Source organism: Manacus candei, unplaced genomic scaffold (genome assembly GCF_025592945.1).
Source record: "Manacus candei isolate 608988 ecotype Guabito, Panama unplaced genomic scaffold, ASM2559294v1 h1tg000088l, whole genome shotgun sequence".
Classification (NCBI taxonomy): Eukaryota; Metazoa; Chordata; class Aves; order Passeriformes; family Pipridae; genus Manacus; species Manacus candei.
The window spans coordinates 4213366-4237088 of record NW_026138136.1 but is presented as its reverse complement, the minus strand read 5'-3'; the positions used below and the strand labels follow the sequence as shown (position 1 = coordinate 4237088).

At 36.2% G+C, this 23723-nt stretch overlaps 1 protein-coding gene across 1 annotated transcript in view; it reads right to left on the bottom strand.

The window, feature by feature from the left end:
- Window positions 1-1168: 1168 nt before the first annotated feature.
- ELP2 (elongator acetyltransferase complex subunit 2) overlaps window positions 1169-23723 on the bottom strand; it is a 38533-nt gene continuing 15978 nt past the window's right edge. The window contains exons 8-22 of the mRNA XM_051812708.1: window positions 22829-22963; window positions 21794-21889; window positions 19915-20015; window positions 18644-18775; window positions 18016-18165; window positions 14576-14764; window positions 12438-12504; window positions 10150-10245; window positions 9964-10021; window positions 6813-6885; window positions 6192-6378; window positions 4452-4573; window positions 3809-3951; window positions 3155-3268; window positions 1169-2186 (exon numbers count right to left, since the gene is read on the bottom strand). Of these exons, the coding sequence (XP_051668668.1) occupies window positions 2030-2186; window positions 3155-3268; window positions 3809-3951; window positions 4452-4573; window positions 6192-6378; window positions 6813-6885; window positions 9964-10021; window positions 10150-10245; window positions 12438-12504; window positions 14576-14764; window positions 18016-18165; window positions 18644-18775; window positions 19915-20015; window positions 21794-21889; window positions 22829-22963 (1820 nt within the window). The 3' untranslated portion in view covers window positions 1169-2029. The remainder of the gene's footprint in view (window positions 2187-3154; window positions 3269-3808; window positions 3952-4451; window positions 4574-6191; window positions 6379-6812; window positions 6886-9963; window positions 10022-10149; window positions 10246-12437; window positions 12505-14575; window positions 14765-18015; window positions 18166-18643; window positions 18776-19914; window positions 20016-21793; window positions 21890-22828; window positions 22964-23723) is intronic.

Below are 23723 nucleotides of genomic sequence, written 5' to 3'. Positions count from 1 at the left end.
AGAGAATTTGAGTGCCACATACATGGCCAGCAGCTCATTTCTAAGTTTTTCTTAAAATGCTGATTTACATGCTAGTTTTAAGACTTTAGCGGACTTACTGAGAAGGTAAAGGTGTATGTAAAAGTCATGCCCACTAAATGCTTAGCAAAGATATATGCAAGCAAAGATAATATCATACATAAAATATTAATAATGTGTCAAGGTCTCTCTTGACAATCTCTAACTTAATCAAAAATTAAAAGTGTCTATTATAAACATTTAGACTTGTGAGACCAACAGACTAATCTGATGTATTTAAAGTTGGAACAACGAGGTATTTAATTTGATTGAGTCACAAAAGTTCCAGGGGTAATGGAAAGGATTACTAAATCATCTAACAGCTGATGCTTGTTTAATGACAGCATTTCAGCAAATAAAAGAGAGGGACAACTAATACGATGTTTCACTTTGAACTATACATAAGAATGGCCACATGGCAAGACATACTAGTATTGGAAAGAATTATCTGGTACAATCATCAAATTGGAGGTAAGACACCAAATGACAACTGTGACATAGAATGAAGTTCCACCTTTGGCAGCTTTTTGAAACTTCATGAGTGATAAGTTATATCTTTTGCTTGCCAGGACACGACTGCTTAGAAATTCCCAGACAAGTAAAATACACTGCTCAAATGCTTAAATGCTTAAAGCACACATGTAAGAAAAGCATTGGGTAAAGCACAAATAAAATATAGCAAATCACCTTTATTAACAAGTCATTTTTTATTTCCCTGCCCCCACATTAAAAGTTGATTTTTTAGTTGTTGAAAAATGAAACTGAAAATGAAAAGCTAAAATACAAAATTGTTTAAAATATAAACTATTATTATCTGGAAAGAGCATGGCCCACTCTGAAAGAACTGTACTCTTAATTTGAAGATGCAACACAGTAAAAAGTTAGACGCAATTCCAATTACCTCTGCACTACCAGTTCTGGGTAGCAAGTGTTTCTGGAATAACAAGAATTTCATTCTCAAAGTTTAACAAATTTCTGAATTAGACTTTGGAATTAGACACAGACTTGCTGAGGTAAAGGCTTCTTTCTGAAGTACTCACTGTCTTAGTAACATTCTGCTTAAATTACAACACTACTGGACAACTAAGCTAATCTGTTTTCACCAGAGTAGATAAGGAGCCGTCAAAAGTCAGGAAGAGTCCAAAGGCAGTGGTAAGGAATGGCTGCCTCCTTTTAGCTCCTGCCTAGTGATATTTGTAAGTTTTTCCAGTCCAAACTGTAGAGGACAGCCCTCCAAGAGATTAAGAGGTGGCTCTTCTACAGCACTCTCTTCAGAGAGAGCTCACTGGTACACAGGGGAGACACCAGAAGATTTAAGTGGTCTGTGAGTTTGGCTTTAAGCCCCACGTGACCGAGAAGCACAAGCTCAGCACTCTGCACAGCAGAATAAAGGAATAAAATCAAACACAGGCCTGTCCAAGCATACAGACACAACTACTCCTTCTAACGTCAGGTGGCCCTAGACTTGGAACAAGACTGTAATACACATTCAGAAGGCAATCAGAGAAAGCTGTACATTTAACTCTGATCTGTTTGACTGCACATCCTGAAACACGTCAGCACTGGCAAGCCAATTGACAGTAAAAGTTTGATAGGAATAGGAGTTTAAAAAAAATTCAGTACTCCACTTGGAATCCCAAGTACATAACCCAAGTGTCACCAGCTTCCCACCCACCCTTGGAGCCAGTGATTAAAGCTGTCTCATTATCCTCCTCCTATACCCTACCCATCTCCCATGCCTCAGTTCCAGGATATCCACCAACCAAAACATATAAAATATTTCATATTCCCAGAACTGCAGGATTATAAAAATATTTGACATTTCAAACTTCCACCAAAGTTGCTTTAATAAGTTACATGTCAGATGTTTCACTCCCCCGAGCAGAAAACAGAAAATTCAATAATCAAAATGGCTAAAAGTTGACATAAAATATTGTGAATCTGTTTGGCACAGACAGGCCTGCTGTCTTTGCTAAAGAGCAAATCTGTTGACATTGAATACTTTAACACAGTGATCAGCTCCACAACTTGCAAGCTGCAACCACTCGCTGCTGTTCTGATCATTATGTCCAGCTCTGCCTGCATGATGTCTCCAACATAAACGTTTCACAGCAAGAGCATGACTTTGGCTGCAACAAAAAGAAATCCATACATAACTGCAAAATGTCAAACACAGTTGGGTATGTGACTGTAAACATCAACATTCATATAATTAGTACTCTTCAGTTAACACTACCAACTGAGGAAAAACTGATTTGTGACAACCAGCAGGTATTAAATTCTTAAAATAAGTAGGGCCATTAACACTAATGACATTTTATCCTCTCGCTCATCAATAATTCAAACAGCTATTGATTTCCAGTTTTACCACATTAAGCTACAGGTCTAGCATCTCAGTTACTGAGATATGACAGATTTTTGGCTTTTAGCCTACAATTTCCTGTTATCTGGTATCCCTTCCCAATTCACTTCACACACATACAGGCCAAAGTCACCGTCAGCTTTCATTTCTGTTACTATCAATGCCAGTATGTGACAGAAGAATCTAGGAGAGTGCTTCAAGTGAAACATTCAAAGTCTTTCTACAGAGTCTCTCTAGCTGTCACTGCAGCAGCACCGCATAGATCTTGTCATTCCTTTGGTTTCTGGTAGAAGCTGCTCTTGAAAGCTTGCTGTCATCCACTCCAAAATGTTTTGCTGATGTATATAGACAGGGATTCTTTCCCCCGTCTCTTCAGTGTTTTCTATCATCTTATTTTATGACTTTTTTATTTTTATTTCTTTTTAAGTAGGGCCAACAAAGAGAAATATTTCTCAAAGCATTTGCATAGCATGAAGTATTTATTTCGGGGTTTAACCCCCTCTTGTTTTTTGTTCACATTCATGGGTGAGTTTTTTAATACATCTAAATAACCAATATTTTTTTCCCGAGTTTCGCTTTAAGGTATCTTTAGACCGTCAGGGATCAAAGGATAACAATTTTGGTATACAAATAAACCAGTTTCATATCATTTTATATATTACAAGAACATAACTCCAGCACTATTAGTCTCAAGAATAATATTTCATTGCTCCTAACTTACTTCAAAAGACATACCTGTTACCTATCTCAACACATGTGGTCCAGTCAGCTACTGCCAGTTCTTGTCCACTTTGCTTCCATGTGTACAAGACAATCTTCCCATTCTCTAAGCCTACTGCAACAATATATCTATCAAGAGAATAACTGCATTAGTTAACAGAAATTACAGTAGGTAGCTCAGCAAGGCCTAGTTCTAATGCAGGATAGAAAGAAGTAGCACTCAAGTACTGTTTTGCACCTTGCCCTTCAAATCAGTATTTACTTTTCCACAAAAATTAATACATCACAATTGAAATCAAAGCCACTTCATTAAAAAAACCAGCAAAGCAGAAACCTGCAAAATATATTTGCTTAGGAAAAAGTAAGGAGCTTATTACAACATCAGATCAGTTAATACTGTTGGAAAAATTAATGCATTTCAGGTGTGTTCATGCCTTCCTCCCTCCCGCTCCCACTTCCTTTTTTTATTGTTACACTGTTTGGAGAAGTCACTATACAGCTGAAAAGGTGGCTAGGAAGGAAAAAAAAGTAGAGGTCATTCAGTTAAAGAATAGTTGAAATAATTGACAGGTAGATTTCGGGAGCTGTTTAGCCACAGAACATCAGTTGACTATGAAAATATTAATTTCGAATTAAATACAAAATGACATTACAGAAAACCAGCAATACCTTCCATCAGGAGTAAGCACACGGCTGATACTAATAGCAGTTACAGAATCCCCAGCATCTAGTACTGTTGAACAAGGCTTGACTAAATCCAGCATATTCCCTTCAGTATTCACAGATAAATCACACTGGCCCCAGATAACGACCTGTAAGAAAATAGAGTCATCTAGGAATTTTCACTTTGAACTTCTTGTAAATGCACTTACAAAACATAAGGAATAACTTAACTAAAGGAATTCTAGGACACAGAACAAAGTAGATGACCCTGAAAATAGTAAAAAATCTCTATCTACAAAGATTCGTCTTTGTAGACAGTCTGTCTGATATCATTAAAGTTACCGACAACAAAAACAGATTCTGTTATGAAAGTTGAAGAAAAACTTGAGACCCATAGAATTATGCAACATATGCTTGTCTTACTGCATGAAAGAAGAAGGGAGAAAGTCCAACTGGCAGCCCACAGTCTTGTATATACATATATTCAAGCACTTTATTTAGCTTATGAAAGTATCACTGATTTCTGCGCTAAAACACACAATAAGCCTTTTGTGTATTTATAGAAAAAGGGCTCATTAGAACAAAGCATTTGCTAATCTAAAATACATTAAAATAATTCTGGGCTTTCCAAACCTTTAATATTAATTACCTTTTTGTCTCGACTACCAGTAATAAAATACTTGCTATCTGGTGTCCAATCACAAGACCAAATGATTCGACTGTGAACAGCTGTATTTTTGTCTGTGTATGCACAGCAAGCGAAGACTGCTCCTGGAACAAAACATACAGAGCAAAACCCTTGCTTCAACTACTTTACATATTAAAAGTAATTGTTACTCTTACCTAACTTTATGTAAGAACTGCAGGAATACTTGGATATTATTCCATTCCTCTTTAAAGCAACTGGGAATACTTAGGACCATATGGGTATTTTTTGCAACACTTACTACTACTAGTGATAACGAGCAACTGTTCAAGACAGTATCAGTCAGCCCTTAGAGCCCTAAAACAGTAGGAACAGTTCAATCTTTTACACACATTTCTGTTTCAGAAGAATTTAAGTCCAAGTATAACACCTTCGGATTATTTCTATCAAGTTTTTTGTAAGAACACTGACTTCAGAAGTTTTTGAATAGTGCGACATTTACCATGTGTTCACATATTCCCAGTATTTCACCACAGTTCTTATTTACCAGTAAAGCCCCAAGAGCTGAAATTATAATGGTCTAATTGTAAAGATTCATGTGTTCCCAAAGAGACAGGCTGCCATTTCAGCATGTATACAATTAAGAACTAAATCTGATCAGCAGATCATTAAATGGAACTGCTTTTCCTAAGTAGGAAAGGTTGCCATTTTGGAGCACAGACTTTGAATAACCACTTCTGGGGATGCCAATACCAGCACTTTTTTCTTTACACTGATAATGATGTTATTTGTAGACAGAAGGGTTATTGATGAAGAGATGAAAAGAGGATTTCCTCTACTTGCTGTGAGTATTCATGATCCTTATTCTGAAACATTGTGTAACTACTGTGGACAATATGCCAGGCTTTAGAATAGAAGTCTGAATAGAACAGAAATTCAAGCCAGGATACAACTGGACACTGTCTGAAGGGGCCAAAACTCACTGCCAAGTCTCTAGGAACATTCTATAGAGCACAGCAGTGTTTATATGCTATTAAGCCAACAGAGCAACGATAATCACTTTCAGCACAAGCATCTGGTCTAGGATTCCATTAAAGCGTTCAACAGCAATCTCCTCATGATTTTGCAAGGCTCAAAGTCTTAATGAGAGGGTCAACTGAATCCTTACTATCAGCATTTTTTCCAGACAGAGACAGTCCTAGTCAAATTAATCAATTGTGTAGGATTATCAGAATGCCACACTAAAGACAGAGATTAATCCTGTCAAGAGTCTCAAAGTGCCATGTCCTGCAAACAGGGACAAGGCAGCTCTATGCAGGATACGGGTGTAGCAACGAACCCTCCAGCTATGCCTGCACAGAATACCGCGATGAAGGCTTTTCTTGACAGAATGCCAACTGGAAGTTCAGGCATTACACGCCAGCTTGTACACTTGATTTCAATAAGTCAAACATACTATCACATGCAGAAGGCAGAAGAGTAGACTTCATTACATCCATCAATTAAACAGCATTTAAAGCCTGATTATATTCTTCTCTGCATTTTAATTTAATTTCTAGCTTTCCATACATTATTAATTGCATTTCTTAAAACCACAAGAGTCTACAACAATTAATTCTTCAAAGTTGTAAGGAAAATGTCCATTAAAATATTACATCAATTCTCTTTCAAATATTCTGCAGCCAAAAATATTGAACAAACTGCAAAGTCTTCAAATGTGTATATCCACTTTGCATATCTTACCTGACTCAGAGGAGTCTTCTTTCCTCCACAGTGACCAATTCCTGTCTCTAGAAACTGCTAGTAAAAATCTGTCATCAGGAGAAAATGCCAGTTGAGTAACAGTCAGATTGTGAAAAGACAAACTCTGCAGTTTTTTCCAAGAAGTAGTGCTCCACAAAATAATTGCTGCATGTTCTTTTTTGGAAGCCTGTATAGATGGAAAAAAAATATCAGTGAGAATTAATGAAAGCAAATATAAAAATCACACATTTCAAAATACTAAGATGTTAGGGGGCTTGTTTTAAGGTTTGCAATCAAGTAAGATCCAGCTTTCCTCTGGGAATTTTCAAGATTGTTTCACTATTTTTTACTAATGTTGACAATATATCAGCAAGAAAATATTTCAGACCTATATTTGTTAGAATTTATCTTATTAGTATCTTCAAATGAATCATACATAATTTAGGAATAATTTATTTGCATTGACTCTCACCTCTGCAAGGCAACTGCCATCTATAAAAAATCTTTCACATTTATGTAAAAGAACAGAATTCAGCCCAAACTGAATTCTGATTCCTGCTCTGTCAGCCCTAGAAATCTGGTGGGCACTTTTCACTAGATGGTGCTAGAATCTTTTCTTACCTTACATGCTGAAGCAATTACAGTGTTTGAATTATTGCAAGCAACACAAAATATTTCATATCCATGTCCATATCTGAAATACATGTGAAAAGATATTTAACGCATCATAGTCATTTTCAGTATTACATTCCAAATAATTCCTAATAATGTTCCGCATTCAGTTTAAACATCTGCATAAATTCTTTCAGAATTAGAAACTGACTACAAAAAAATCTCTCCAGCCCATTCCACAGTCCTGCAGAAGCTACACTAATGATTAACAAAGCAAACTAAAGCAGCATTTAATGTACCCTTATTTTCTTGAAAAACAATTTTAACACCACCAATAAAAATCAGAAGCCATATATTTGAATACCACTGAAGAAATATACCAGAAACACCCAGTGAGTTCTGTGAAATCCTGATTTTTGAACCAAAGGACAAGAATCATGTTGGAAAAGGAAAACACAATGATGAAAGTAGTACTGCATGGCTTACTCTTAACTTGCGACTAGCAGGAATTTTATCATAATGCTTAACTTTAAAGCACATTCCTGGAGATTATTTTGTAGTGGAAACCACTGAAAGTCAATTTTCTAAAACTAAAAAATATTTATTCCATCAAAAGTATAAATTTACAGAAATTCCATGAAGGAAAAATAACCTGTGGAACAAGTCATGAAACAAGTCCTCGGTTGTTTTGGTTTTATCTCCTAAATGTAGTATTGAAGAGGACTTGACGGAAAGACTTCAAGCTTCTGCATGCAACTTTGTTTTTGCTAAATGGAAGCTCTAAAATGTAACATTTCTTGTTAAATTAACAGAAAATATAAAATATTGGCTTTGGCAAAGTCACATGAGCAGGACTGTCTTAGGTCAGACTGGCTGCCTGTACAGGCCAGTGCTGTCTCTAGTAAAGCAAATTAAGACAGCAGCAATAGGAGATGCTGTGTACATGAGTATATACGCCTTGCCAGTATAGGAGCTCTAGTACCACTCTTTTCCCTGATCCCATACACACAGTCTGATTTCTTCATTATGTAGTACACCACCAAATAAAGGTTCACAATGGAGAGAAGTAACTGCATGAAAGAATAATGAAATGATATTTTCAACCACAAACCGTTTTGCCTTAGCATTATGCAGTTCATAGCATTTTTTTAGGCACAGGTAAACTGACTGGACCTTCAAAGTGTCCAGACAAATGAATACAGTAATTTTCTAGTGTCAAAAAGGATCTCTTAGACTTTCAAGTGTATTACATGAAATGTACATACATATGCAGATAAACACATATGTCAACACTCACGCTTTAATCTCAGTAGGATGCCTACAAACTCTCTGCAGTAATTTTCAAAGAGGATAAAGATTAGCACATTCTCACAAGATTCACCATATTTTTAAGTTATTAGATTATGTAAAAAATTCAGCAAGTTCTTCATACTAAAACCTCTTCAAGCAAACATTTTGCAAAATCCAACACTAATCCTTCAAAATTTGGTGTCAAGTTAGAGCTAGGAATACACAAATGTCAATTACAAACAAGCTATTTTTAGCAAGTCAGTGCCTCACACTGGTTTTCTGCTGCTATGGCAACTTGAAATCTACATTATGAGTTTTCATGTTACTCCTTTCAAGATTATTCTGAGCAAAAAACCTCAAAGTCTACGAATGCTTTACATCTTCTTGCTCTTGCATAAAATAATCCCTATCATTAGCTGTGTCTCTGAAAACAGAAAAAAATTCTCAGATAAGTCATCTGAAGACCATCATAAAATGGAGTTATTTTAATGAATGCAGGATATACAGGAAGATAGGCAGTACTCCCATAGCAGAGTATCAAATATTAATGTCCCACTAGACTTGGCAAAATGTCAAAGGCAAATGAAGAAAAATCTTGCCCTTGGCTCCGCTTCACTACTTAAACATCCCTTATCAAACTTCTTACGTGAGTGCATTAGCAGCCATAGCATGCACAGAAGAAGCAGTTAATGTAACAGAATTACAAGGTGTGCAGATATTGTCTAACATCCACCAGCTTTCCTCTCAGGAAACCCTCCTTTGAGTACAAACATAGTAAAAGAGCTTAGAAGTAATCAAAGGAGATTTACTGCCCAGTTGAAAGTAAAGATGAGCTCCCACAGAACTTCCCCCTCAGTCAAATGAAAGCAAGCTGCAAAGTGTTTTTCCAAAGCTTTTTATTTCCTGACCCCCAACTGAAGTCACAAAACTGGTAAAGTATAAAGGTAGCTGTAATCATCAGCAAAGGCCAACATTCTTCTTGTTCCTGCCTGAGACCACTCTTTTAGGAGATTCAGATAAAAAAAACTCATAAGAGATTGAGATTATTAATTTCTTCATGTTGTAGTTTTAAGACTGATACTAAAGCTTTGAAGACTGTGAAAGGATAGCCTCATGTTACTGGGATCCTTAGGGAACAAATTAGGTGACAACCTTCATCTGCAAATTGAGAATTTCAGAAAAGGAAGAAAACATAGCTGAAGAATTCTAAAACTCTGTAACCACAAAACAATTATTATGACCATATAAGTCCAATATCTGCAATCCACAACCACCCTGTCAGCATTTAGTACCCAAACTGGGTTTGTAACCATTTTACTCAACATTCATCACTTTGCTCTACCACTAGGCACATCCTATTTTAGCTGCTGCTTCCATCTATTGCATCTTATAACTCTGTTAGGCTTTAGGGGGAAGCTCCTCTATTGATGCCTCAGCCTTTACTTCCATACCAGAAAGACAAACTTCATCTGCAAGCCTGTGCCATGAAGTGGAAAGAAAGCACAAAACTCCTTACAGAGAAGAGACCCTGAGCATAGGCAAGGTTTTAAGGAGAAACAACTAGTAAAATAAAATTGTGACACATCAGTTCTAAATGCCATTTGTGGCACTGTTTCCTAAGTTTTATATATAATTTCCTAATCTTATATACACATAATAACATATATGTTTTATATACATATAATAACATGCATACATGTATGTATTTTATATTTTCTAATTTTTATACACATATAATGTATTTATTTTACAAGTATTTGTAAAGACAAGGCAAATCAGATAGTAAATAGGAAGAGTTACAAGACCATACTACATTAATGTTACAATAGCGTTCTGGAAATTTTGTAATTTCAATAAGGAAAAAACTTACAACTTCTGAATTTCAGGCCATAAGGTATTCTGCAGCAAGTGATCCTCTGATGGAGGTTCTAAAAAACATTTGTACAGTGTATTCAAATTTGGTACTAAATAATCTAAAAATCAGCTAAATAATGCCTCAAGTTTATATCCAACGAACCTCATTCTCTATTTCCTACAACAGAAATGAATCTCATACCTGTAAGGATCATGGGTTGAAAATAAATCTCAGGATACTGATTCGAAATTGTATTAAATGATTCTTCATCCTCTGCTGGTTGAAGAGCCATATCTCCTATTCAAAGTAAGGACTCCATTAGCTAGAGAACATACTTGAAAGGAGGGAAAACATGAGGACTTATTATATGCATAAAAAGTATGTATTGTTTTTACAATACAAGTAACTGAAACCAGGTTTCCCTGCTTGCAGTTACAATAATATGACTATTAGAAGCTAGTTATTCTGATGCATGTGACAATGAAATTTCTAAAAAAGATAAAATCTAACCTTCAAGAATGACCTCTCTCCATCAGCACAGATTCTTTTAGATATTCTTAAAGAAAATTTGATTTGACTGAACAAAGCAGTCACCAGGAGTTCAACCTGTGTTTCCTCAATGTTAAACCTTTCCTTCTGTACTTGAAAATGTTTAAGACAAAAATCTCTGACAAAAGTGATGAGTTCCTAAATTTAATGTAGATCCCTACTCTTGCTTGAGCAAGAGTATCTACACCTTGCAAACTTCTGCAAAACTGCTGAAGGCTCAGTCCTTAGCTTTAGGTAAAAGTACCAGAAGTAACTGAAAGTAGTTAATTTTAAGTTAAAATTCAACTCTGTCCTTCACTTTGACAGTATTAAGAAAAAGGTACCGAGCTGGGCAACAGTTTCCCTCAGACATAAACTACCTTTTTGCCAAATGTACATCTCAAATACAGTAGTTTCAAAAAGTAGGTATAGAAAAAGCAAAAAAAAAAAAGATTATTTTCTCTTTCATACTGTCTTCTCTCTCCTTGAAAATGAAATGAGCAACATTTATCTGAGACCACTATCTGATCATCGGTCACCACGAAGATTCCTCTGCAGTGTGAGAACAGAGGTCTGTGGTGCTTTACCCCAAGCCATTAGTGCTGACAGCATTGGCTGAGCAATGGTGGACAAGGCAGGAAAATTCTATTCATAGGGCTGCTTCTGGGTGGGCCATGTGAAATCAGTGGATATTAGTTATTCTCTGTGAGACGATAGAGAAGGAGGGGGTTTTCTCCTCTCGCAGCAGAAGAGCTCATTAGAAAGCATGGGAAAAAAACCTTTGCCAAAATATATTTTATGAGTTATTTCGAGTATGAGTTGTATTTCAAGTACAACAAAGCTGGTTTTTCTCTCACAAATGGCTTAGGAAAATTTGGCTTATTGCCACCAGAGACCCTGGAGACAAAGCTTATTAAAATGCTTCCTTTTTTAGATCACACCTTCTGAAAAAGCTTTAAGCAGACAAAAAACAGGTCTGACCTAATTTGTAGATTCCACTATAGTGCATTTTTACCAGAGACTTTATCAAAAACCAGACTACCAGTCTCATCCTCACTCTCAAGAAAATATTTTTTATCGCCCTACACAGGTGCTTGTCCCTCCTTCCTTGTTCCCCCACAATGTCATTTCCAATGCCTCTCCAAGAAATTCACCTGGTGCCCCACCAGTCTTTACAGACACAACATTACTTACTGTTGGCTAACTAATTCTTCCCTCCCAATACTTTCTACAAAGCATCATTTACCTGGAGAAATGGCTATTTTCACTGTAAGAGAAAATCTGACTGATTCCCCTCAAAGAAGCATTACTTCTATAAGCTTCTACAAAGGTGATAACATTTGAGGAGAGTGTGAAAAGGACTCAAGAATGTAGCTAGGTATTTTACAGAGTAACTGCAAGTAGTAACAGGTAGTTTTGCTTTAATAACTCTGAACCTAGTTTTCACAGTATGCTATTCAATACTAATTTTTTGACTATAAGTCATTAGTCTTCTTAGGGCAGGGAGGTGGGGGGTAGTGAGCATGGAAAAAAGAAGAAAAATGGCAGGTGAGGAATTCTTATAGTATCCTGCCCTGGCTACTCCCAGATGCATCACAGAAGAGCAATGAGGCTCTCAGGAGCCCTGTTCAGACTGAGTAGGGCTAATTCCTACAGAGGTGCAGGACACAATATGGAGAGCAGAGAAAGCATTTTGGGCTTGCACGAGACATTTGGGAATGTTTAGGGGGAAAAAACAAAGGCAGATAAAGGGAGAAAAGATCCTCACTCGTGCTTTTATTTTTAAGCACCATATTTAGGTGCTACCAGAGAACTAAACACTTTGCACAATTTTATTTCTAGACTCTGAACTTGCAGTAACACCTGCACTTACAGACCTACAAAAAATATGTACACTAAAACAATCACTTAAAAAACGTTTCCAGATGAAACATCATAACAATTATTTCTCACTGCCATACCTTCAAAAACAGCTTTATTGGATAATCCCAACGCTGGCACAGTTGCACCTTCTGGAAGATCAGATGACTGTTGAATTAAAAAAAAAAAGGTTACACACAGATTGTTATGTAGGTTTGGATTTCAAAGGCCACAGTTTAAGAAATATCTGAGAGTTACTTTGCTAGAGAAGTGAAAGGGGAAACTTTGAAAAACTTCCAATCCTGGACAAAACAAAGACCAGTACTCCACCAGAAAAAAAAGAAAAGAAAAAAAAAAACAACAAAACAAAACCAACCAACCAACAAAAACCCCACATACCTTTTCTTAGGCCTCAGGTCAAGAGTTTTCTTCATCCCTAATTACAGGTTTTCTTCGACAATTTTATTTATTCCAGCACATACATGACAATTAATCTATTACTGAGAGCACTGCAGATTTTAACACAATAGAACTGGGAATAGTTGTTCTGAGGTGAAATAATAAAGCAGCATTTTGGAAAAGAGAGGGGGGGTTGAGTGCCTGTGACCACAACTTCAAACACAACTCAGTAAATAGCACAGAGATGTGGCTGGAATACGTGCCTGTTTAAAGCAGCACAGGGGACAGACAAATCATCAGTCAGAAATTACTTTTATAATGGTATAGGGTAAAAAGTAAAAATTTAGAAAGGGTAAGTGAACTTGCGGACCTTTGTGCAGAGATGAAAAAGATTTAATAGCTGTAAAATCCCTTCCTTACAGTGTCTGAAAAGTTCAAAGACTGTTTTACAAAATTAAATCAATAATTTAGGTGACAGCTTAAAATTTATTTATATGTTCATAATTAGATGAGAAAACATATGACAGACACATACAAGTCTAAGGCCCCTAAAACAAAAATGGTTCTTCATTACAACCCTAAGTATAATACAATCCAATGGATTTGAACTGAATATAATCCTATTCAATCCTTTTTGAACATAAAGGTGGCTTTGTTGGTTTTAAGTACTTTTTGGGGGAAGGCATGTGAGCCAAATTACAAAAAAGCTTACCCACTTTAACGATAAAAAGCTTTCACAGAAAACAATTTCAATAAAGCTACTTAAGAGTAGCTGTATCATTAGAGCTCACAAAGCCTTCCTCTTTAACCAAAGCCCATGTGAACACTTTGTGATATCATGAATCAAAAAACAGCACTCAGACAAAGAGCCGATAAGAAAAGTCTACGTAAAAGTAAAATAATGGTATCTGCCAGCATTATAAGAGCACAGTTTTTTGTACAATGGTCATTAATGCAAATGCTTACAAAGTCTTGTAGAACTAAAGCACTAAACAGCTACTTGTGTGACTTCTTGGTATCAAAAATGATTATACTTGTTTCCCAGATATTTCAGTTGTTAAATTAAATTGAAAGGCCAATCCATCTCCGAGACACTGCACAGAAAACACTGCTTTTGAGCAAGAAATCCAAAGAGAATGCAAGGCACTGTACAGAGGCATCTATCTTGAACAAGGTCTACTCTACAAAATGCAGGGAAAACCAGAATTAGATCTTAATGCAAATGGGGAGTAAAGAAAGGACAGCAATGCAGGACAGCATAGGTACCAACACCTAAGAATTGGAATGTAGAGGCCTCAAAAAAATTTTCAGTGTCAAGAGGAAATTAAGCATGAGCAAGTACATCTTTATAAATATTTATATATAAGAACTAACAACTGTGCTGAAAGCTTTATGCTATTTCCAAGCATACAATTAAAAAAAAAACAATTAATAATACCAACAGATAACCACACAACAATAATTACATCCAGCCAGGACTACTACACCCGTAAATTAAGGAGAAGCACATTCCCAAGCTTTATTGTTTGCTTAATCCCCAAGTGTGTACAGTGGTCTACATGATCTGACTTACTTAAAATTCACCCACACTCTACAATCTTTTGACACTAGGTCTTGCTTGGTTTCAAATAGAACCTTTTTCATATGACAACACCACAAAAGTACATATGCAACAACACACATGGAAGTAAGCAGAAGGGAAAGGAAAAACAAGGTTAAGGTTTAAGAATGATTAAAGGAATTTTTACAGAGTTTAGTGCGATCTGAAATTTTCTAAAGCATTAACTTTATTTACATCTAAGAGGGCCGTCTTCATTTAGCATTGCTTTAGCACACTTACATGGGAGCACAGCTTCTCCATTGAAATACCAGTGATGTTACTGAAATTTTCTATAAAATTCCTGGGAGCACGAAAAACTCGAAGCACTTTTTCATCTGCTCCTGACACAAACTGAAACCGGCCAACCATTGCCAGACAACGCATGTCATATCCATGTACTTGAGGCCTCGCAATTTCATGCCAGGTTACCTAAATGAACATACACAAAGTTAAAACACAATCCTTAACCAGAGAAGCAGTAAGATTTCAAGTTTGAAAAAAGTACTAATCCTTTACCTGCTAACTTCATTAACATAAAGCAGCCTTCTACTGATGTGCATAAAACTGATGTATGATCACATAACATTAGCTGAATACTAGTTTTCCACCACACAATTCCTGTAATTAGTAAACTGTGTCCCTGCACAGATGTGTTTAAGGCACTTACTGTGACTTCTTTATGCTAGACAGTCAGGAATAGAACATAAATTGCCTAAGCAAAAGGAGGATTGGATGCTACTACTTTAGAAACTGTAGCTCTGAAAGACCTAAGAAAGGTAGTGATAATTACCTTGCTTCCTTCATCTGTCTTTCACAAAGCACAGCAGCACTGCTGTTATCAGGATAAAGGTTCCTACTTCCCTCTTTTCTTTAAATACTTGATTTTAGTGAGACCATTTAATATAAGTTCTGAAAAAAAACTGTCAAAACCAAAATAGTTTCTTGTAGAAAAAACATCCGGAAAATTATAGAAGTGTTTTCATTTGAAGTATTAGTTTTTCCTACTTTTCTATATTCATATCCACTCTTCAAGTTTTAACACAAAAAAAATGAGAATTAACAGCTAATCAAAATAGATAGACAAGGCAGTTTTACAGTCATACTAAACAAAGAATATTAGTAAAAAATATATTAAAATATTTAAATTGCTTTTCTAAAAATCTGATTTATTCTACACATGAGAAAAAATTTTTTTCAAAAAACATCTTTCTTTTCTAGCAAATACACTTTCATGAAGAGATTTTTCCCAAGTGTCATTTGCTACTGCTCCTATATGATACTTTAGTTGGAAAAATACAGTGTGCACTTTAGAGTTAACAGCTAACAGAATTAGAATTAATTTCATCAATTAAAATTAATTTAGACTACTTCAGTATTACAATCCCTGTAGCCAAGACAGAATCTACATTGTACTAGATACCATATGAATATAAACAAAGACATGTTATTGACTGTAAACTGCCTCACCCTAAAAATTCAATTGAGCTTTGAATGCTCAAGTTTCTGATAGGACCTAAATGGGAATTTGAGACATCCTACAAAACCTCATGATTTCACAAGGGCTTGATTACTTCCCAATGCAAAAAAAAAGCATTCATTCTTAAAAAAAAATAAAATCAAACAGTGTAGAAAGCCCTTCTTACCCTTTACATACTTTAGATCACAGCACATAACAGGAATGAAAAAAAAAAACCAACAAAAAACTCAAACCCCAAAACAAAGAGACAGCTGCATAAGTCACACGATAAGCTTCTTCCAGAAAAATCAGGATGCAAATTTGCATGACAAATTGAAGCTGACCATTATCCCCCATTTCTGATATTCTGTTATCAGAATTGAGACTTTAAGAAGGGATAATTATTTGCATTTAACACTTAGTTTCCTTTTTATAAAGAAAAACATGAATATTGAGCTGTAATACTAACTCTTCATAGATATATGAACCATTCATTGTGTCTTGTTAAGATAAATATCAGATGTCACCTGTTTTAATTTTTCAGATACTAAACTCAGTAAAAAAACTAAGGCATTTTAAAGGCCTGTGTTACCCAAGTTCATAAGCAGCAAAACTAAATGCCTGGTTTTCAGGGTTCAGAAGTCCTGAACAGACTCCTTCAAATGACCCATTTCTATGTCAACCCTCCACTTCATCTCACCAAAAGAATACTATAGCTTTCTCCCATACCCCATGCAGCAAATGCTGACACTACTTGGATGCAAGGTGGCTGCTCTGTGTCAGAACAGAAAGTATAAGAATTCAGTTCACACCAGATTTAGATATGAAGACCACAATCTGTCTGCTAAATCAATTGATTCAACAGTTTCAGGGAGAGCTGATCAGGTAAATCATACAAAGCTCAGTTCTTTCAGAAATAGGATTAAAATTTAGCAAGCAGCATATATAACAAAGAGTGGTACTTCAGTAGGTCACAGAGAAAGTGATATTGACAATTCTTGAAGGCTGCCAACTTACATCATGTGCTAGTCCCGGACTCTGCTTCACTATGTCAAATCCAACGTACTATCTTTTCCACACACAAATATTGAGGCCATGTTACTGAGAACACAGCTGCGCTGGGCAGGACACGTCTCCAGGGTGAAGGACCACCGCCTCCCTAAGATCTTGCTTTATGGTGAACTTGCCACTGGCTGCCGCAAGAGAGGAGCCCCGAAGAGAAGATACAAGGACTCCCTGAAACAACATCTCAGCCTTGGCCATATTGATCAACATAACTGGTCTACTCTGGCCTCCAGTTGGGAGGTTTGGAGACACACCATCTATAACACTGCTGATGCCTTTGAGAATGCATGCAGGATCACTCTCGAGGAGAAAAGACAATGCAGAAAGAACCATGCCTTGCAGAATATACCACCTAAGGAGTCTTTCTGTTGTGCCTCTTGCAATCAGACATGTCTATCTCATACTGGCCTTATTAGCCACCAGCGTGCTTGGAACAAATGTAGATAGAGCCCTTCCCAAATCTTCATTCGCGAAGCCTGGCCATGATGATGATCTTTTCCACAAAGCTGCTGTACCCTCCAGATTGGAGATTAAGGAAAAAAGCAGAGAAGGAAACTGGAAATGCCCTTCCTCCAACACAACACTTCTGCACTCCTAGACAGGGTTCCCCCCAGCCCAATGCAGGAGGTGTGAGCAAGCACCTGTGCGGTCCTTAGTTTCTGACTGCACTCATGTAGTTCAGATAACCATTCTAGTAAAACAGTCAGTCATAAACAAACTAGTGTAAAAAAAAACATAGTGAGAACTTTTTTTAGATTAACCTTGTGTAAAAAAACCACAAAGTTGAGTTTCTTTATGATTACCTGCAGCAGTGTTTAGCCAATTGTTAAACAACGGCAATAGATGGTTGTTAGAATCAGCCATATATTCCTCCTTCTGAAATACTGCAGAGCCTTTTCCAAGACCCTGGAAGAAGACTAACTGAAGGTAATCTGGAGGTGAACTCAGGATTAAACAGCAGTCATATGTGATTGCAAAAACTCTGCCATTTAATATTTTTACAGTGAAAACAGGACACATTGAATGGTCAAACCAAGCAATTTTGAACAGATCACCTCCTGGGGATATTTAAGGTTTGAGTTATATTCAGGCGACTTATTCCAAACTCAGGACAGACAAGCCCTCTTAACCAAACTCACAAAATCTTTGAAGATCATACCTGTGTCTCTTCTTTTCTTTTCCATGGAGCAAAGAGTCTAGTAGTTTGATCAGAGCCCACACTGATGATAAACTCTCCTTCTGGATCCCACTTTACATCCTCTACACTGTTAAAATGTCCTGAAATCACAACTTCTGGAGTCCATTCTTTCTATTAAAAAAGTCACCCAAAGAAGCAAGGAGTTTTCACTTGACTGATTGGCATATTCTAACCAAAATAAAAGAATTGATGTACTTTCTAAGAAAGCAAGAAAAAGACATTTGTAAACAGCAAATTATTAGAACTCAAGAGTGACTAAAGAGATACAAATACTGATTTATTGCTCCAATCTAAGAGAAACTTGTGTTATTGGTTCAGTTGTAAACTAAGCAAACCACAAATGAGTTCAGTCTATTCAACTGACTTCATGATTCCCATAGGTAAGAAACAGGTTTTAGAGCCTGGGAGATTTCAATCTCCCTTCTGTGCAGGAGTGAGATTCCTACAATATTATGTTCAGAGAAGGACTATTTCAATCATTAATTTTAAATTGTACTGTTACACTTTTCTATTAATAACAGAAACTTACCTGAAGTGACATAAAAGCATAATTCTTTTAAGTAATACTACTAACAAAAAACCAACATACCTTATTAACTGTAGCCTGTTTCCAAAGATGTAGTGCTCCATGAAAAGCATGAGCAACGATCATCGAACCATCTGGACTAAACTGGCAGTCAAAAAATCCAAGAGTATTGCCACCCACTTCACCTACCCGTACCTGAATCAGAAGTGAAATATCTATGAAAATGGTCTTCCACTCATAGGAAATCATTCTTATTTCATGAGATGAAAATTTACCTACAGACAGAAGTTCACATTATGCACACAAATACATTTAAAAAATATTTTAATTGCAAAGTTAAGAACTGATCTGAACTTCAAGCTGCACACTTGTGGTCAAACCAATGGAAATAGAACGTAAAATGAAAGAATAAAAGAATAACAACTTGCTACAAGCTTTACTGCACAACCCATTTTTAGAAGCCTGTAAATTTAGCCACAACTAAGCATTACAACTAAGGACATCAAATGGCATCTCCATGTGATCACTTGATTATGAACTAATTTCTACTTCAGTACAAAGGCACAAGAACTTTTCAGTGAAACAGAGGAAAAATAAATACACTACTGTAATTCTCTCTTTTTCACCCAAGAGAGGATTAGAACTTCCTTTGTGACAGGAAAGATCACAAACAATGGTTGGCATAACCCAACACAAACAATTTCAGCTGAACTACTGTAATTTGGAAAAGCAGGTCAACTGAAAACAAAGACATCAATCAAAGCACTAGAGAAATCTTGTCATACCACTTGTTTATTTAGGATGCTCCACATTAGAACACCTTTCAAAATACTACAGTGACATGAGTATTCAGCTCGAATGGAAGACAAACCTAATGACACAGCCCATGAACAAGTTATTGTGAGTAAAACCAAGCTTATGAATTTCATGTCAGCTGCTCTGCAGTAACTGCTTGGGTCACATTCCCACAAGGATTAACTGCAAATAGTTCAGGAAAGTTTCTTCCTCCTCTTACCAGGACTGCAGAGCATGTGTAACTATGCAGCACCTTTTTTGCTATACTATGAATGACAGTTGAGCACAAATACACCTTATAAACTCTCCAATACAGTAATAAGAAAGCAAAGAAGCGATAAAAATCATTTTGTATCACATTACTTTTTTTTAAATATAGTTTTATTTGCAACACAGCATCAGAGTGAGTATTTTTGCATGAAACTGCTTTTGCCTTTCTCTGTCAGAATTTTATAAAGCTTTTGTTCCCTGCAGTACACACACTATACTGAAAACACAAGTTGAATACAGTACATATTGTGAGAAAGACTGACACTTGCCTGTTCTAGCCAGACTCCAGATTCCTTATCAGGTTCCCAGATGATCACAGTTTTGTCCATTGATGCAGACAATATCCTCATTGGTTGTTGCATGCTGCCATCTACAGTACAAGGAAAATTATTACCCTACAACCTAGGAGAATATTTGCTAAAAAAATTAGGTCATACTGTAATCCAAACATGATAAGAAAATTGCTCAGTATCAGAGATGTGCAATGCAGTACCTATATGCCAGACTTAAAGCCATTGCATTCTTGCCAGGCGTTCATTAGGAGGTATTCTATTCTTCAGCCATAATCGCCCAAAGAAAATGCAAAACATGTACATGAGAACAACCGTATTCCACAGTTTACTCACTCCAAACTGATATTGAATTAAATATAATTTGGAGGATAAGCTGGAGCTTCACAAAGAGAATGCATAGCAGTTCTCAGTTCCATTCCTTAAGTAATTTTTTACTGAGAGGTTTACAGTTTAAAACAAAACAATCTCCTAGTATTCCCTGGTTGTTTTTTTTTCCAAACTTTTAGATTCACTACAAATTTCAATACACTGTAGCACCTTGTAATACATAAAGCAGTCAGGACTGCTTCCAAAAATACAGTGAAACACTCCAGAAAAATGCTGAACACAACTAGAATGGGAAAGATGAAACTGGCTGTGAAACCTGTAGGAGAATGACTGCGGAACTTTTCTTGATAATAGAGATGTTGGTGGGCATCTCATAATGAGGTGATATCTTATGCCAGCACCAGACCTACCTTCAGCACTGAGAATATGTCTCTCAGATCAGTCTGCCTCTACTGACAATGTGTTTTGGGGAACCCAAGATTGGGCAGGCCACAGAATGCAAGCAGCTGCACATATGCAGAAGCCTGATGTAAGACACTTGGAAAACTTCATGGTCTGACAGGACAGTTTTCAAACTGCAGTACAAGACTGACAGGCCTACATTGTGCTATAAGAGGAAAAATCTTTTACTGGAGTCTAATTAAAAAAAAAAAAAAAAGGTTAAAGACCAGATAACTAAGCCAAAATTTTTAAAGCAAGTCCTGTGTCTTTCACTACAGTTATTTTGGCATTCTAATGGCACTCTGCTGTTCAAGTGTTGCATATACACCAAAAAAGATGTTGTTCATACCACTGCAGTCAGCTGCCATCAGTAATTCTAAAATATATCAGAAAAAAAGGCAACTTTGTCAGTACAAATACACAAGGGCATTCTGACTGTGCAAGCATGTCAAACCAAGAATCTCCTTCTGTTATACACCAGGCAGACACCTAACAGCAAATCAGTATTGCAAACCAGGCTGTCAAAATTTAAGGATTTTAAAAGAAAGATAAACACTAGAATAAAATACAAAATTCAATTTAAAATAACACTTTTTCAATGAGAATCTGCACTAATGCTTTATGGCTAGAGAAAATCAATACTCCAGGAACCCCTGCCATGTTATCTTAATTCATGGAAGACTGAAGATTAATCTTCTAAATGTTGCTATTTTTTTCTTTCTACTCCACAAAAAAGAAAGGAGTGCTCTTGAGGTAATGTTTACCTTCTGAAGAATAGACATTTCAAATACATATATAGAAATAAACTATTAGAGCTATTAATTCATACTGATTAATTAATTTGTACACCATAATCAATAAATCAATTACAGTAAAGTCATTACAGCTCAGTTATTTTATTTCATTTTTTAAAGAAAACCTGAGTAAAAGGCAACATCCATTTACTCATAAAACCTTATTTGCAGAATTAAAAGGTTTTCATAGTCTACAGTAACAAGTGAACATGCAAACACAATACAAAGACACGTGACTGTACTCTGTGTATACAACACTTAACACAGTTGCTAGGTTTTTGGTATCTTTTTACCTTTGGAAAATGAAGGTTGCCAGTGAACTGCATACACCCAGTTTTCATGACCAGCCAATACCGACTCCAAAGTAATTGCATATGATGTGTCAGTATCTACCAGAAATCAGAGAAAAGCACATTGCTTTCTAAAAGCCACGACAAAACCAGATCATTTCTGGTATCTTCAGTGAGAATAATCAATTGCTTTCAACATCTTCCAGTACCTCAATAGCTTATTGACATTGAACAGCTCCTTGAAAACCTACTTTGCTACAAGTCCTGAGTACCAGGCTGAAGAGGTCAGTGTATTGCCTCAGAGTGGTATCACAGAATTCCTGGAGAACTCTCCCGCAATTTTGAAATAAATGCTCTGACACTGGCTCTACCCATAATCTTAAGCATATTTGCATCTCTGAATGACTCAAAATACAAGCATTAAGATATTTCAGACAATGAATAGGGATTTGCAGAAGTAGCAGGAGCATTTTTTACACATAACATCATACACACTTCATTATATTACCTATGTTGCCTGATAATTTACCCCACAACAGCAGCAACGCGAACCTCTGGTGTTACAGTGCTCAAACAGTACGTTAAACAACCATAAAGTAAGCTTGCACATGCTTATCTGTTCTCTCCAGTATGTTTCGAAAGTTTAAGTAATAGAAGCACCTTTTAATTAATTGCATTTGAAACAAAATTAAAGATATGCTATTAAACTGGAGGAGAACTGCACAACAGCTTACTTCCCACAAACATATGTCCTACATACAGCATTTGGAATATACATAACAGTGTATGTTAATATTAAGCTCTCTCACTGCTTCACCATTGCTTGTAACACATCATTAACTTTACATAGTTACAGCTTTAAAACAGTAACTCCGCTTTTTCTAACAGCTAACAATAAGGCAGTCAAATCCATCTCACAGTCTTTTTATACAAGAAACAAATCAAATTAGATGGCAACCACCTTGTTAGCTCGCCTAAAACCATGAAGAGATACACAAGTGAAAAGTTGTGCAAGAGAATTTTACAGTTGTTACCTACCTTTGACAGTAAAAACATTCTCTTTCAATCTTATGGAATCATCTTCAGTTTCTGGAAGTTGCTTTGATTTTGTACACACTTTCCAAATTCTTATCAAACAATCCTGAGCACAGCTTGCTAGAAAAAGGTCTTCCCCTATTTGTTTTCAAAGAAAAAATTAGACCCACATTCTCATTGCTTTTTCATTCAGTCACTGCCATGATTAACCTACCTTCTTTCCAAAACGCACCTACAGTGTTATCCAAATTTTCCTATTGTACACAATATCATACAAAACATATTGTGTACAATATCATACAACATACGACAAGTTGTTGTTTTATTTCAACATCAACTCACTTTCTAATTTCAAACTCTCTATGAATTTATAACACACTGACTAGGAACATATCCCTGCTTACAAAATGTGGAAAACATGGTAAATACTGTACATATACTGTTCTACATATGCTTCCCTACTACTTATGGCTGTTGCTGTTGGATTTCTACCAATTAGTCTCAATACTTGTCAAGAACTCCTTTCCTCCTTTCTTTTCTTCAGGGTTGGAGTTCCTCTAATTCCATCTATTTTATTTGTGCCAGCTATTTGATTAGTTAACGTCTGAAAACATTATCCTCTTAATTTCTTATTCTTAAAAAAAAAAAAAAAAAAGAGGGGGAAGCAGGAGAAGAAAAGAGAAAAGGACTATTTCCCCCTACTCTCCCCACTGAAAAAGCAGCCAACTCTTTCTCACTCAGATACAGATATCTGTTTATTGCTAAAACTCCAATTTGTTTGCATTTAGGTATCAGTCAGGTAAACATACTTGAAGCAAGCAAGAAAAATGTTTACATCTTAACAGGACACAAAGTTCCATCTTGATTTTTAATATTAGTACCACAATCTCAGGAAACC